This window comes from Seriola aureovittata, chromosome 6, assembly GCF_021018895.1.
Source record: "Seriola aureovittata isolate HTS-2021-v1 ecotype China chromosome 6, ASM2101889v1, whole genome shotgun sequence".
Taxonomy (NCBI): domain Eukaryota; kingdom Metazoa; phylum Chordata; class Actinopteri; order Carangiformes; family Carangidae; genus Seriola; species Seriola aureovittata.
Window position 1 is genome coordinate 23,054,715 of NC_079369.1, and position 15,229 is coordinate 23,069,943.

Genomic DNA, 15,229 nt, shown 5'->3' on the forward strand with positions numbered 1-15,229 from the left:
AATGTAAGTTTACAGGTGGTTTCCTACATCCTGTGCAGCGTCCTGTAGTCATTTGTCTGTTGACCTGTCTTGTCAAAAGGTTTGGTGGTTGTGGTTTTGTTGTGGTTTTATCGTCAGTGATAACTGTGTTGACTGTGTGTAGTTATCTTGACTTCTTGCTAACTATGCCACTTTTATATTGTCATGCTGTCGAGATGTGATTTCCTATATTGCAAGGGCATTATTAAAGTTTTTGTTTTTGCAAAAGAATGTAACTAAGTGTAACTGTAATGATGTGTACAGTGGTTTAGGATGAAAATTAAAATGAAAAAATGTTGTGAATCTTATAAGGGCCAAAACGCAACAGGAGCAACAGACTTTGGATTCCAATATTGTTGAAATGAAACAGAAACAGACAGATTCTTTTAATTTTTTTAATATATTTTAAAAACAATAACAACTAACCCTAACCCTAACAACAACAAAAAAAAAATACATGATTGTCTGAGGTCAAACAACCAAAAGGCTGCTGGTGTAGAAATGATAGAGCCAGGATGATGTTTTTAGTGTTGCCTGGTTGAATCATCCTCAGCAACGACTGTCCAGGGTCCGATGCAGCAGTTCATCAGCCAACAGTCAGCAAACATGTCATTCAGGAAGTCGTGACATATTTGTCTTGTATGTGTGCATATGTGTGTATGTGTGTGTGTGTCTCAGATGAGCAGGTGTCTCTGGCTACACGTCAGCAGGTGAGGCAGGAAGTACGCAGCCGTGCCATCGTCAGGTATAAGCTCCAGGAATTCTGCGGGGCTCGTTTCCATGGCGACCACCACCAGTGTCTCTATTGACATGGAAACCAGCCACATTAAACCAGGCAGTAAAGCAGGTAAAGCAGATAGTTATGTTGTCAAGTGAGAGGGTCAGTACAGTCAAATCAACAACTCAGGGGAATATGATATACCCTTCGACAAAACTTTCACTGTCCGTACTCTGGGAAAAGCCTCTACCTTTGAGAGCAGCCAGTAGAATGCTGTTGTCTGTGTCAGATCTCGCTCGATTACAAAGCTCTGGGAGCAGCTTCTGCCACCATAATGCCTGTAAAGATCAGACATGGACACAGTCAGACAGGATGATACTCTGAGAGAAACTGGGTATAAAGTCAAAAATAAATCAAAATACAGTCTCGATACAGAGTGTATGAGAGTGAGTGAGTTTAAAGAAAGACAGATTAGCCTGCAGCTGAGTAGAGACCGTGTTTTTGTCTTGTAGCTGGTGATTGGCGTAGGCTATGATGGCCTGAGGACATCTGTCCAGCAACTTCTCAATGCTGCTGCCGTACTGTCCCCTTCTGGTGTCGCAGAGGAGGTGCAGGCTGAAGCCCCATAAGGTTTCCTCTGACAGACGCTCGAGCAGAGGCAGGACTGAACCAACAGACAAGGAAGGACCACACAGGAGAGACTGAAGAGACACAAAGATTTTTTAGTCAGTCATCGGACATCTGGATCTGAAGATATCGGAGAGCTCAGCTCCCAGTCCCTCAGAGACGTCCTGTCTGCTGAACTGCGTCGGTAAATCATTGATTTGTAAAACTGCTTCATTCTGTGCTTCTATTGGTTTAAATCCCCTGGACCATTTGTTATGGAGAGGAGGACACCTCTTCATATACTTCAGCTACCAGTAAAAACCTGATGAACGTTTGATTCAGAAGTTATCAGAGCAACAATCGAAACAAAGGTTAGGAGTATTCTCAGCTCCCAGCCCTTCCCTGACGTCTCTGTCTGCCGTATAATGTCGGCAAAACACTGACTTTTAATGTGAAACTGCTTTATTCAGTGTTTTTAACGGTTATAATCATTGGGTCTGTTTTTTTGGGAGAGGAGGAGACCTCTGTGGATAATTCAGCCCCCGGTAAAAACCTCCTGAACGACTGACACTGAAGGAATCCAAACTGGGAGATGCTGACAGCAATGGTTTTGAAGACAACTCCCATGATCCCACGCTATTTCATGATGTCACTCAATGCCATCTTTTGTTATTGTTTTGAGAGACCCCTCAGAAGTTACAATCTTCAGTTTTCTTGGCTTGATAATTGTCAAATTTAAAGATAATAAGTACAAAAAATACAGATATCTAGTACTAAAAATGCTATGTGTAACCTAATTCTATACATTTTAAACTGCACAAGTCCCCAAATCCAAATGGTAGCTCCCTCTACAGTAGGTGTGTCCAGGACCACATTTTGCCATGACGACACACACACACCCAGACTCAAAACAATAGCAGTCCTGCTGTTGCGGCTGGTAAAAATGCGGAGGACATGCTGTTACACTACACTTTAGCATTTAGCATTATGTTGTCACAGTGGTCACTGTTTACCAAAACAGCTCTCACTGCTAGTCAGCTCAATTAAGCACACTTTCTTTTTTTTTTTTATACATACGTGAACTGTTTATTTAGTACATGTATGCAGTTTTAGCTATATAGTTTTCATACAGTTAAGTGTAGCTGTATAGTTGTATTGTATATGTGTGTATCAGCCTAAAATGTGCCTAAAGGAGTGTTTGGGTGTTGTCCTGCATTTCCATCAAAATCTTATCATTTTAATGATTCATATAATTCCTTTAAGTCTTATTTAACTACTTCAACACCCAGAAACAGAAGCACCTGCTTTGTTCATAGACAAATTACCTGCAGTTTGTGTAACGACTCCTGGTGTTGGAAGCTGGTAGTGTGAGCTGGACTGAGAACAGTGAGCCACGGGTACAGAGCACCGTAATGGGAGCACGAGTTGATCTGAAACACAAATGAACTGATTTCAGAATCGTATACCATGCAAAAATAATACCTACAAAAAATCAGCTAGAGAAAAACAACCAATGTCAATACCTTCAATTTCAATACAGTTTGTTTTGGCTTTCACATGAGATCATGAAATATAGTATTTTATAAATGTGAGAGATGAGATGTACAAGTTGTTACAGCCAAAGAAAACACAGATAACCAAATATCTGACAAACAAAGATGACTGTACCAGATCGTCAGCGCTCTTCAGTGACCTGCGTCTTGAAGATGTGTGAGCGAGGCTGGGGTGTGCATCTGAGGTCGTGAACGTCAGTCGATCGATGTAGACAGAGGTCAGTCTGAACAGAAGCTCCTGGATGACAGCTTCGTGTGAGGAGGCCATCAGTGTCGCCTCCCAGAAATCCACCTGTAAGCAGTTCTCACAGCCCAGCTCCTAGACACACACATACACACACATACACTTATGTTTCCATTTCTATTCTTTCATGTACAATTAATTAAAATGGGCCAAAAACAGATCTTGCAAGCTATTCTTTTGCTGCTTAACTTTCCAAGTCAATGTGACGAATCAGTGGGCTGAAATTACTAATGACATACACACACCTTGAATATGTGATCAGCCTGTTCCAGTTGAACTTTGTTGTTCTCATGTAGAGCCACCATGCCAGCCACCAGCAGTCCCGGATGGGACTTTGTAAGCTGGTGACTCAACGCTGTGGGACGGATGTGTGTGTGCTGGCCTCCACATCCAGCATGAAGCAGCAGCCGCGGCTCCTGGATGAAACCGTACACCAGCAGCATCTGAACACACACACACACACACACACACACACACACACACACACACACACACACACACACACACACACACACACACACACACACACACACACACACACACACACACACACACACACACACACGAAACAAGAAAACCAACTTTACCATCTTAAATGTCTCTTTACTGCTCTGGTTTCTTACTCTCATGTTCACAAATATTTACTTATTTTCTATGACTGTTTTATCTTTTAATGAAAAAGCACAAAATCAATAAAAATAGCAAATGTATAATAGTATCTAGATTGGGCTGTGTAATATCCACCACTGGGGTTCAGTAATCATCCCAATGTGATTTGATGCAAACTGCAAGGCATCAAAATCTCCTCACCAATTTGTATCATGCTCTTCGTCTAAACGGTGCCACGGCACCCACTTTGAGAAACCCTGGTCTAAAGTACTATATTCAATAATTATCTAATGGAAACATCAGTAACATTTTTACACAGAAAGCACCACTCTGGTGGGACATGAACACCTGTCAAACACCTTCCTTCTACTTGCATTTAAAAATTAAAACAGTTGACTTTTATATAATTTATTATATTGGCTCATTAAATGTCTCTAAGAAAGCTTAAATAATAAAAAGTAGTCATCAGTAGCTGAACTCATACTTTTGACAGGTAGAATAATGTACAGCCGTTGTAGCTAGAAGTCAGTGAATGTTAATGTGCTCTAATATCCTTGTTACTGAAAGACACCTATGTGCTGTTAAAGAAAGAAGAACAGATATCAGTTTCTTCTTCACTTGACAGTACCCATTAACAAACACACTCCACATCCTCTGTCCCCACTAACCTCAGCATGTCTGTACAGTAACTGTGTGAACTGTGGCAGGTCGTCTAAACGCAGCATCATGTTTGCCATGGTGATTGTCAGTGGGACCGACACGCCAGATGTGTCCTCCAGATGTTGTAAAATTTGCAGAGTGCGGGCAGGACTGATGTTTATCATGGACGGGCTGGCACATACGCTGATGAGCTCTGAGGGATCTGATTGGCTGAAAATGTCTATGACCTCATCAGCTGATTCCTGTAGAGAGGGAATGAAGTTGTTTTTTGTTTTTTTTAGTTTAACTAATTGTTTCAGTTCACAGCTGTAAAACAAAGAAAACTACTGATGTACAAATAGTTATGTAATTCATATTTTTTTCTACTCTACGTTTGCTGATAATGATGAAATGATGCAGTTTATGTTGATTCCTACACTTCATACACCATTAATCAATTACTTTACCACATTTACTTTACTTTATATTCCAAGTTAAGACAAGACATTCTAAAGTTGTTAGCATCTATAGTTTATTCAGCCTCAGACTGACACAGCATAGCGCTTTTATTCATCCAGCATGTACCTGACTGAGGCTCTGCTCCATTTCCTCTAACAGATAATGTTTCAGGTAAAACAGGAAGCCAGGGCCATAGAAGTGAGGGCTGGTGGGATGTGGGCGGTTCCTGACCATGACCTCTGTGACTGACAGACCTGACATCCTGTAGTATGGTAAAGCCAGGTGGCAGTCCTTCTGGCTAGCCCTTATAGGAGGGAAGAGAAAAGAATTAGTGCTAAAAGCTGACACAAAATACATAAGGATTAATGAGAAGTGAAAGCAAATCTTAAAACGGCAATAAACATATATTAAGATTAATGTGAAGGAATGAAGAACTTTAAGGGATAAAATAATTAAAACTGAAATGTAGACTAAGAATGAAGCTCTAATAACTGCCAATATGTTCATCAGTCTGTTCTTACATTGATGATTAAGAGAGGAAAACCAGGTAATTTAATTCTAGGGGTTTGATGGAAACTAAATTAATTTAAGTGTGTTTTGTAGTATAGGCATGTGTGTAGGTATGTTATGAGTCAGTTCTTTGTTTTATACAGATGTTTAAGAGTAAAAACAGTCCAACACTTTACTGTTAATTTAATTTAATTCCTGGTTTTCCTACTCAAATACAACCCAGTTGTGTTCCGTTTCATTAAAATGTTTCCAAAAGGAGACAATTTCATTCATTTCGATTTACACAGTTCAAAAAAATCTAATTAAGTTAATTTACCTGCTGAAACAGTCTCCTAGCTGTGCACAGTTCTGCCTGAGGGCCTCCTCCAGCTCCTGTCTGTCTGTCTGCGCAGCTGTCTGTCTCTCAGTCGGTCTGTCTGCGTCTCCCTGCAGAGACGCCGCGGCGTCGCCCTCACTCTTCTGTTGCTGCTCTGATGTTTGGAGTAAGGCGGCGCGGAGGAGGAGGTGAGCTTCACTGAGGAGGTGTCGAAGGCTTTGGGCCTGTGGGTTGGTCTCTGCGTAGTGCCGACTGTATTCAACCTGACACACAGAGACACACAGGTGATTGTACAGACTCATAAACACATACAAAGTCACACATTCAGACACAAACACTGACAGAGCTCAAAAATCTGTCTGAATCTAAAATAATAAAGTGATCACATCTGAGTTACCATCTCTTGGTAGAGGGTGAGGGGGGTGACGGTGTCGACCACATACAGGTTCCATCCATGTCCTGCTGCACTGGTTTCTTTGGGCGAGGATATTGTCCACTTCCTGGTCCTGAGGTCAGTGAACACAGAGAGGTAAACAGAAGTACAGTCAAACTGAGAAAGGAGCCAAATCAAATCCCACGGAGGAGATGTTTAGCCAATCTCAAAATGTGCAGACTGTTCAAAGTGGATTTTGGCACCACTGATGTCAACACAAAGAGGACAACGAGTAAAAATTTAAACATGAGTTAGGTGCAACGTATCGCTGATTTGGCCCCAGTCTGGAGTCTAGAAACTGGGATTCAGCCTAAATATCTCCTATTTAAAGTTACTTTAAAGCTATAGGAAATTAATGGTCTTACTATCAACTCCCAGAAATGTCCCTGCTTTTCCTTTACCTTCATTTTTCCATTTTTTGTTCTTGTTGTAAAAAGACTTTTGAATCTGTTTCTTTACTGGACACTGATGATAAACTGAAGATGTACACAAACATGTTACACACATTAACAGGCTTTCCATGAACTGAACTGACAAGTGATCCTTGTGACGTGTCAAGAACTTGTAGATGCCAAAGAACTACACCAGAGAGGAGGGTGTGATACTGTGATCATGGATACTACATCAACTGCATAATACTACTACATTTTACATGACCAAACAGTTAGTGAGCTGTTAGTGAACAGGTTAATGTGGATAATGTGATGGTCCCTGGACAATGAATAGTCTGTGTAGCGTGTGTGTTTGTGTTTTGGCAGCTTCTTAAATTCAGCATGTGGCCTCAAACATATGGTATTTTTTTTATATATAAACAAACATATGTTGCAATATAGCCCCCCCCACACACACACACACAGATCCGTTATGAGCGATAACCATCATGGAGATGCATTTAGTTGCCATCATTAAACTTGCTGTCAAGCGTTGTCAGAGCAAGTTTACAATCAAATCATGGAACATGCAAAGGGGGAAGAGCGACACCAGATCTGGACATTTTGGAGGTCATACATCACCTGTCAAAGACTTGCGCTTATATTTGGCAGTGTGGGTTCTTATGTCCCTAACTGCCTGGTGAAGGGTTCACGGATAACATCAAAGCCCTGCGCTAAAGTAGGTGCTGCTGTTTCCCTGCAATTTCTGGCAGTAGTCATACGTGGAGAAACCACTAATATTTGAATCCCAAAATGCAATTATAAATTTACACATCATTTATTTTAATTTTTATTAAGAACATAAAAAAAAAAAAAACAAAACAAATATCGGTGTGTGTACATGGCTTGCAAGAGACCGGGAACCTGTCTCGTAAAGCTGGATTATTAAGTTAACTGACTGAAATATTTTTATTTCAGTCCACACAGGATTAGTTTGTGAGCAAAAAGTCACACACACTGAGGGCAGTTAGGGTGGTTATGGTTGGCTACGTTTAGGGACTAAAACAGGAAATGTTGTCACTTTTAGACCAAGCTGCAAAGTCACAAAGAAATCTGGATCAACATTAAACTCAAACAGAAAAAAACAATCAATGGCCGTTTTGGGGCTTTAGTATGTTGCAATATGGTTTCTTAGCTTCTGAAAAGGTAAAGTCTTAACTTTTATGGGTGTGTCAGCATTAATTTTTCTATTCAATGTAAAAAAAAAATGCCAGCTAGCAGCTGTCATCAAAAAACAAGACGGACACTTTATTTAGTTTGTCATTCCTTATGTGCTTCAGTTACGTCACACTGTCGGTCATGTGCAGAGAACCAATGCAAATCTACAGTTAACCTCCAGAACTAAGGTATGAAAGGGTGAAAACTTGAATTTCTTTTTTAATTTAATGAGTATTTTAGTATTTATGCTGAAAGGAAGCAGCTCACATGGCAAATACCTGATGGCTTTACATCCTCATTTTTTAAAAACAGAGTAGTACTTTATGCCTCCAAAAAAGAAAAAAAAGGGTTAGACTGACGGTCTTAAGTGAAGGCTAAAAGATAGAAAGAGAAATGTTGATCTTATATCCATTTTTCTTCAGAGGGGATTCGTCATACGGGGAAACTTTCCTCACTGATATTCCAGTTCAGGCTAATTACCACTGTTGGATCACAGCCAGCCATACTGGTTTCACTGGCGAATGCAGATGCTGCTTCACTGGAAGCTGAAAGAAAAATCTTTTTGTTCTGTGACATCAAAGGTGAAACCTAATCTAAGGATTCGGTTAATAATTGTCGCCTCACGTAGGTATTTTTAGGGTGTCCTGGCGTTGCTGCTTGGCCTGAATGTGACAACAGACACTGAGGGGGGCGGGGTTTGGGTTTGTCTTACAGGAAGGGGCGTGACAGAAAGCTCTCCAGAGCCGGCGTGGTTGCGGGATCGATTCCCACCGCCAGGAAAATACCAGTCAGCATGGTGTGTTCTTTCAACTCGCTAAAATACACAACACACACACACACAGTAAACAGGTTTTTATAAATGCATGTACGTCTGCACACACACATCACCAAGTGCTGACAAGTCCCTCTTTAAAATCTTCCGGTGCCTGCAAGGAGGTATCTGAAGATGAATCTGAAAGGTTTTTGACTGATACAATATCATAGTCATGTGTGTGTTGTCATGTAAAGTGCGTGCTAAAGTATGTGTGTGTGCGCACGTAACTTACAGGCCCCTGCGCTGTGTGCTGCGTTCTGTCTCCTCTGGTGTCTCTGTGTCGGCGGTGGACAGCAGGACAACATGGCGGCCGTAGACGCACACTGAGCGCAGACCGATGAACAGCTGCATCCTGAGCGCACACACCTCGAGGCTGCTGGGCGGACAGGCCTTCACACACAGACAAAAATGCACAAACACACATACAGAACATGATTATTTTAAGAACACGCATCATACAACAGTACTAGTGCTTTTGATCGCAGCAGGAATCAAGCTGTATCGACCAACTGCCTGCCCACAAGAGTGTAGAAGATCTTCATAACAAGCTGACGAGTCCACAGCCTTACATGTGATCACCTTCAGTGTTAGCAAACAATAGTCTACTTTTTACACTGAGCATCATCTGCCAGTTCCTGAGAAACATTTCTGACTTTCCACTTTCTTCACCACCTATCTCCTAACTCTGCATGTCTGCTGTTTGGTGCTGGTGAAGTATCAGACTGAAAACAATGCATTTAAAAAAAAAAAAAAAGTTTATGCTCACACCTTCATGGTGGTATCGATGTAGGGGTCTTCAATCCTGGCTGCCACTGCTGCACAGCGCACTGTGAAACACTGCAACGCACTCCTACCAGGCGCGCACAGATATCAAAATACACTTACTCATTTTCCGCACATAAATGTTCACACTGTGGTAATAAGGAATTTCCGTATCAAATCAGACCGAGGACGTACTTTGTTATGACGTGCAACAGGTGGTCTGTTAGCACCGCCTCCAGGACCTTCTCTGGATATTGATAGGCTGAGAGCAGCTCCACTCCGCCTCTCAGGCTGTACAGGTAGCCGGCGGTGGGGAGGGAGAAGAAGCAGAACACGCACGCCGGTCTGTCCGTGGACACTGACTGGCTACCTGGAGAGAGGCACACAGAGAAGTCATGCATGCTCGCACAAAACACATACATAATGATTCCTACACACACTCTTATCCAACGAGACAATCAAACCATCTGCATCTCCCTCTATCACACCAACAGGGGACAGTATTCAATTAAATATAGAGGTGTACAACTGTGGAACACCAAAGATTTAAAAGAAAATCAAAGGAGGCATTAATAATTCTGTCTTGTCTAAAGATGGTAAAACTTATCTATAGCAACTCAATGTAACCAGGGAGTCAGCACTGATAATGATCCATCTGCCCATGTCTCACATGTTGTACTTACTGGTGAAAAGCGGGTAGAGCTGCAGAGAGTGAAGTTGTGTCTCCTCCACACTGCAGCCCTGGAAGAACTCTGGAGTAAAGCGCCTGCAGGAGGGAAATGAAACAGGTTAAATATACTCATCCCATACCTCGACCGGCAGAAGATCTAAAGGTTAAACTCAAAAATACACAGACACACCTGAAAAGAACATATGACAGGGTGTATTGTCCTTTGTCCTCCAGCCCGGTCTTTTCAATGCTGACAGGGATGTCACAGTCTTTAGCTCGATCACCGAGCAACTCCTGGTGCTTCGGAATGAGCAGAAAGTCAGTCTGGTCTTCGAGATGATCTGCTGCACAAACAAATACACACACACAAATTACAAATGATTGTCTCAAGTGGCCCTTTTCTACATCCTATAGACTAAAAATAAGTATAAAAAAACAGGCATTAAAGAGGGAAGCAAACACTGATGAAGTTGTGTTATTACCACTTTTACTTGTATCCGATGATTCGTCCAGGGTTTTAGATTCAGAGGGTGTTTCCAGTTTCAGCACTAGCACCTCCAGCTCTGCCTGCACTGCTACATATCCTACACACAGCGCCACCTTGAGGGGAGGTGTTAAAGTAACACAGACTGAAACAAACTGTCTGTTTTAGTAGTTGGAACATGACTTAAAAATAGCAAAACAAAAGCAAATGCGAGTCTTCTGTTTGTGAAATGATCAAGAATTATTTACGATGCCAATGATTTGTTCCAGGCAGATGTCACACTTACAATTTATGAGAGTGCTTGTAAGTAAGTGCTAAGTATGTGTGTGTGTGTGTGTGTGTGTGTGTGTGTGTGTGTGTGTGTGTGTGTGTGTGTGCGTGTGTGTGTGTTATTCACTGTTATGTTTGTGTAGCAGATAAAAAAACTGAACTATGACATAACACCACAAAAAATAAGAATACTGAAGCATAAATTGAAAACAGTAAAAGTACCTGTTTAGGTGTAATTTTTGGAACGTGCACGATGACCGAGCGTTCAAAATCCAGAGCGGAAAAATTCTGATTTGAACTTGAGGTCTGACCTACGAGCAGAAAACAAGGAGAGGTTGGATCAGTCTCAGTCCGAGGAGGAAACTGTAGAAGAGTTGGCTAATTGTGCATCTTTCTCCATTGGGGATTTATTTTCATTTCTTCTTTTGGGGTGGTAGAAAAAACTCTATTCTGGTTTGTAAGGACTACATACAAGATCTAGAACAAAATGACTCTTGAATGAATCACAGTTACATATGTCTTAAGTTACCTTGACTGTGACTGGAGGGCTGCTGAGCGTTCGGCCAGGGGCTCTGAAGGTTCTGTTGACTCTGACTCTGCTGTTTTTTTTCCAGAAAAAGAAAAAAATTGCCAATAAAACACTGATTGTATCAAAAAGTCCACTTATGTTGATTAGAGTAGATAAAATACAGTGACAAAAACATGCTTATATTATGAAAAAAAAACAAAAAAAAATGATATTTTTATAGTTTTTGAGGCCTGAAAGATATTAGTAGAAAATATTGGCACTTTAATGTCTTGGAAAACTTCACATCAAAAACTGTGAATCTGTAATGGTGACCTCAACCTGTAACAGAAGTCAAAGAAGTAAATATGCCGTTTCATTGTGTCTTTAAATGAAGATAATTTACAATGACACCCACAGAGGAGTTGAACTCCTACATGAGCAGCCGGATTCGTACCAGGTTCTGCTGGTTCTGTCTCCTCAACGTGAACAGAACCAGAGTGTTCTCACAGCCGACCAGCAGGTCTCCTGTTACAGAGCAACACGCCATGGCAACGGGGCGCTCTGACAGAGGGATCTCTATGATCTCCATCTGCACTCCGCCCCGCACAGATGCCCCACGCAGCAGGTGGCCCAACAAACGCACACCAACACGGGCTTTCTCCTCAGCCTGAGTGGAGAGACAGGAAATAAACACATAAATACACGAGGAATAAAGATGACAGAGGAGGTGGGATTATACTGCAGGAGATATACAGATGGAAAATTAACTAGAAAGCTTCCATCTACAGATGGAGGCAAACAGATCTATATTCTCTTGATAGGGAGAAGTTTTTTCCTTCATCATCTCAGGGTAATTCTTAGTTTGCTCGTGTACTTTAACATTAACATAGGCAAGAGCTGCCTGTACACCCCTTAATGGTTGGAAATAAATTATATTGAAAATGGTGGAATGAATGGAATTAAACTGCTTTTAAAAGGGTTTGAAATCCATCTCAACTCATCTTTCTCTGTGCCTATTGCCACACACATCAGTGCACCAAGACCAAGCCAAACCAGGTTTAATGTTAAAGCCACAACAGAGTGTCTGTGATTCCACGCTTTTTCCCTCAGAGAGAAACAGTTTTTTAGTTTAGTTAAAAGTACAATGGTGTGTGCTTCTGTTTCACAGCACTGTGATATAAAGTATTTGTGAGAAAGCTCAGCTGGTCAATGTTTACCTGGTATCGCCAGTTGGTGTAGGCTCGCAGGTAGGTGGCGCTGTTCTTCTCCTCAATGGTCACCAGGTAGTCTCCTGGATGTGAGGGAGGAGAGAGGAGGCAGCAAAGCAAAAGCCAGGATGTTAAAATGTTTTCCCTCACACTCACACTGAAATCACTGCTGCCGTCGGCTGCATCGCTTGAATATAAAACATGGGAAACAAAGAAGCTGCTACGGGAGAATGGGGATACTTGTGACAAAGGCGGAGGAGGAACTGTGGTTACCTATCTTGCTGTGCTGGATGCTCCTCACAGTGCCCATGGTGGCAAAGCGGCAGATGAGAGGGCAGCCCTCCTGCTCCACACTGTACGCTTCCACCTTGGTTCAGTACAACACAGTCAGTGACCTGCAGAAGCTTTTCATTTCCAAATGGTCCCTTCTATAAGATTTAAGATGATCAACGCTGCCATTCATGAATATTCCCACAATGTGCAGACATTTACTCTGATATACATGTTAGGGCTTACCACCTCTTTTCTAATTATTAACTACTAGATATGCATTTATTGGTTTGAGGTACTATATCATTATTTCTACACCGCTGAAGGTACAGGTGTGTCTCTCTGTGTTAATGAAAAAACTTCCCATGTCTGTGACTTAGTGGAGACTTCTAAATTATAGTGGAAATACACAGCTTTGGAAAAACCCAAATTTGAAGTTATTCAATATCAACACATTGTCATTGATTTTGGACTCAAAGTATAGATATTACACTGAAAACATCTGCATCAGTCATTTCCTAATATGCCTCTTGCTTCTGTTTAGTCTGTGTATCCATTTGGAGGTAGGTATAGCATCTAGTAAGACAACAATAATACAGTGTAATTACTGGAATAACGTGCATGCAGACAACTGGAAACAAGTTATTTTCTGATAAATTACAGAAAGAAAACAGATATTGGCAAAAGTATATGCATAGTTTAAGGTCACCTTGCATCCTCCAGTAGCAACCACGAACAGAGCTCCACCTCCACAACAGACCAGTCCAGGCTCCTGCTCCACCTGAGCCACAGAGAGGGACAGTAGATAAGACTACTGCAAAATTATACACACATAAAAAATCTACAACAACAAAAAAAAAACACAGGTATGAGTGGATTCAGTATTAATGAGTTTCCACTGACCTGCACTATCTGCTGTGAGGCGAATGGATGGCAGTTGTACACGTGCACCATGTTTGGTCTGTTTCTTGGAGAGCTCAGCCAATTCAGTAGACGGTGGAAATGTTTATTAGCCTCTGAATGCGGCTTTCTCTTCCTTTGATGGTGCTAGGATACGGAGAAATCCATGAACTCCTCCTCTGTTCTATGTGTCCTTCGTGGAGGCTTCATCCATGCCTGCAAAAAAATAAAAAAGTTTTGAAGGCATTTTAGTTTAGTCCGGTGCAATCTACCATATCAACAATAGACTCTTATTAGAGTTGGACATTTTATAGATCTCTCATTATGGTACGAGAGAAGAAATGATTTAGGATTAAGGATATTATCATGTGAAAATTTCATATTCAAGCATATGTGCGATTTTCAGATATTTCACATTTGGAACTTCAGACATTCCAATTGAAAATATCCATCTAACGTCTAATATCACATGCAAACCACTATAAATTCCTAAAATGTAATGTTGCTTATCACATGTGAAACAGCATTTCACATAAGGAATTCACAGACAGGAATGTGTCATTTATAGACATTTACAAGAATTTCACATGCCCAGTGCAGTGGGCAATGATGGAGTTTAGTTTGGGGTATTTAAAGTTTAAAATGAATCAACACATCTTTCTAGAAACAATGGCTATACTTTTGATAATCCACAAAGGTTAAAACATTTCTGTTTATTTGGCATTAAGTAGTTCAAATAAAAAACATAAAACTAGAACTGGCTGCATTTTTACTGTTGTTTTTCTTCATCTTCATGGTTGCTTTATATATGACTGACAGTTTTGGGAACTAAATCATCATTCAAAACTTTCTTGTGTACAGCTCAGTCTCCTCTGAAAGCGCCTATCCTCACATTGTCGACATCTAAATTTACCCAATTTTATCTTTACCTGACAAAAGTTCTGACAGTTTAAAAACCAATCTAACAAGGTGAAAGTGTCAAAATAAGATGTTAGGGAGCCAACAGAGCAACACATTAGCAAGAAATGGTAAAAACGAGACCAACAACTAACTTTAAGGTTGAGTTAAGCTTCCTCTGTATCTCTTGCCGTCCATCAGGAGCTGAAACAGGGTGAGTTTCTCTAATCGATATCACATGTCGCAGTCTTGTGAGCAGCAGCAGCAGCAGCAGCCCCGAGTGTTTCAATTCAACTCAGATTAGCATAGTTGATCGTCGGTTTATTCACATTCTTATTATTGATGAAGCGTCACAGTTTTTACACAAAATGAAGGATCGATTATTAGTGAATTACCTTCTTTACTGTCGGCTTCTCCTCCCTTCCTACTTCTGTATTATCCTCTGCGTTTTATTGATTTCACGTTGCAACACAGGAAGTAAACCACCACAACAAGAGAGCGCCCGCCTCCCGTTGATTTTCATTGGCTCCCGTACCTGCTCCTATCGCGTCTCACGTTCCCATTGGCTGTCGAGCTGTTATGAACTAAAGGGCGGATCTGCCTCTGTTATGATTTTCATTTTCCTGTCTTTTTAGGCATTTGTTTCACCATATTATGTTGTGGTTTTGTAATTACTCAGGTGGAGCACTGTCTTCAGTTCTGAAATAGTTTTTATTTAGACTAAAACCTCAAGATAAAAATCCATTTAATCC

The 15,229-nt window shown here is 41.1% G+C and overlaps 1 protein-coding gene across 6 annotated transcripts; it reads right to left on the bottom strand.

Moving 5' to 3' along the window:
• Positions 1 to 399: 399 nt before the first annotated feature.
• On the bottom strand, positions 400 to 15,012 carry hps3 (HPS3 biogenesis of lysosomal organelles complex 2 subunit 1). 6 transcript variants are annotated; one of them, XM_056379425.1, is made up of 25 exons: positions 14,873 to 15,012; positions 13,584 to 13,796; positions 13,390 to 13,461; positions 12,684 to 12,777; positions 12,420 to 12,493; positions 11,657 to 11,869; positions 11,224 to 11,290; positions 10,917 to 11,005; positions 10,423 to 10,540; positions 10,131 to 10,284; positions 9,954 to 10,036; positions 9,466 to 9,640; positions 9,277 to 9,358; positions 8,741 to 8,898; positions 8,407 to 8,508; positions 6,070 to 6,178; positions 5,673 to 5,935; positions 4,973 to 5,150; positions 4,417 to 4,650; positions 3,385 to 3,582; positions 3,011 to 3,214; positions 2,668 to 2,772; positions 1,231 to 1,437; positions 987 to 1,074; positions 400 to 820 (listed from the first exon to the last, which is right to left on the bottom strand). In XM_056379425.1, exons 2-25 carry the CDS (start codon positions 13,632 to 13,634, stop codon positions 693 to 695), a joined length of 3,246 nt encoding a protein of 1,081 aa, XP_056235400.1. In that variant the 5' UTR covers positions 13,635 to 13,796; positions 14,873 to 15,012; the 3' UTR covers positions 400 to 692. The 6 variants fall into 6 exon arrangements, with proteins under 6 accessions (XP_056235400.1, XP_056235399.1, XP_056235396.1 ...); XM_056379424.1 differs by having other exon boundaries at positions 10,131 to 10,281; positions 11,224 to 11,293; XM_056379421.1 differs by having other exon boundaries at positions 11,224 to 11,293.
• Between the last annotated feature and the right edge of the window lie 217 nt (positions 15,013 to 15,229).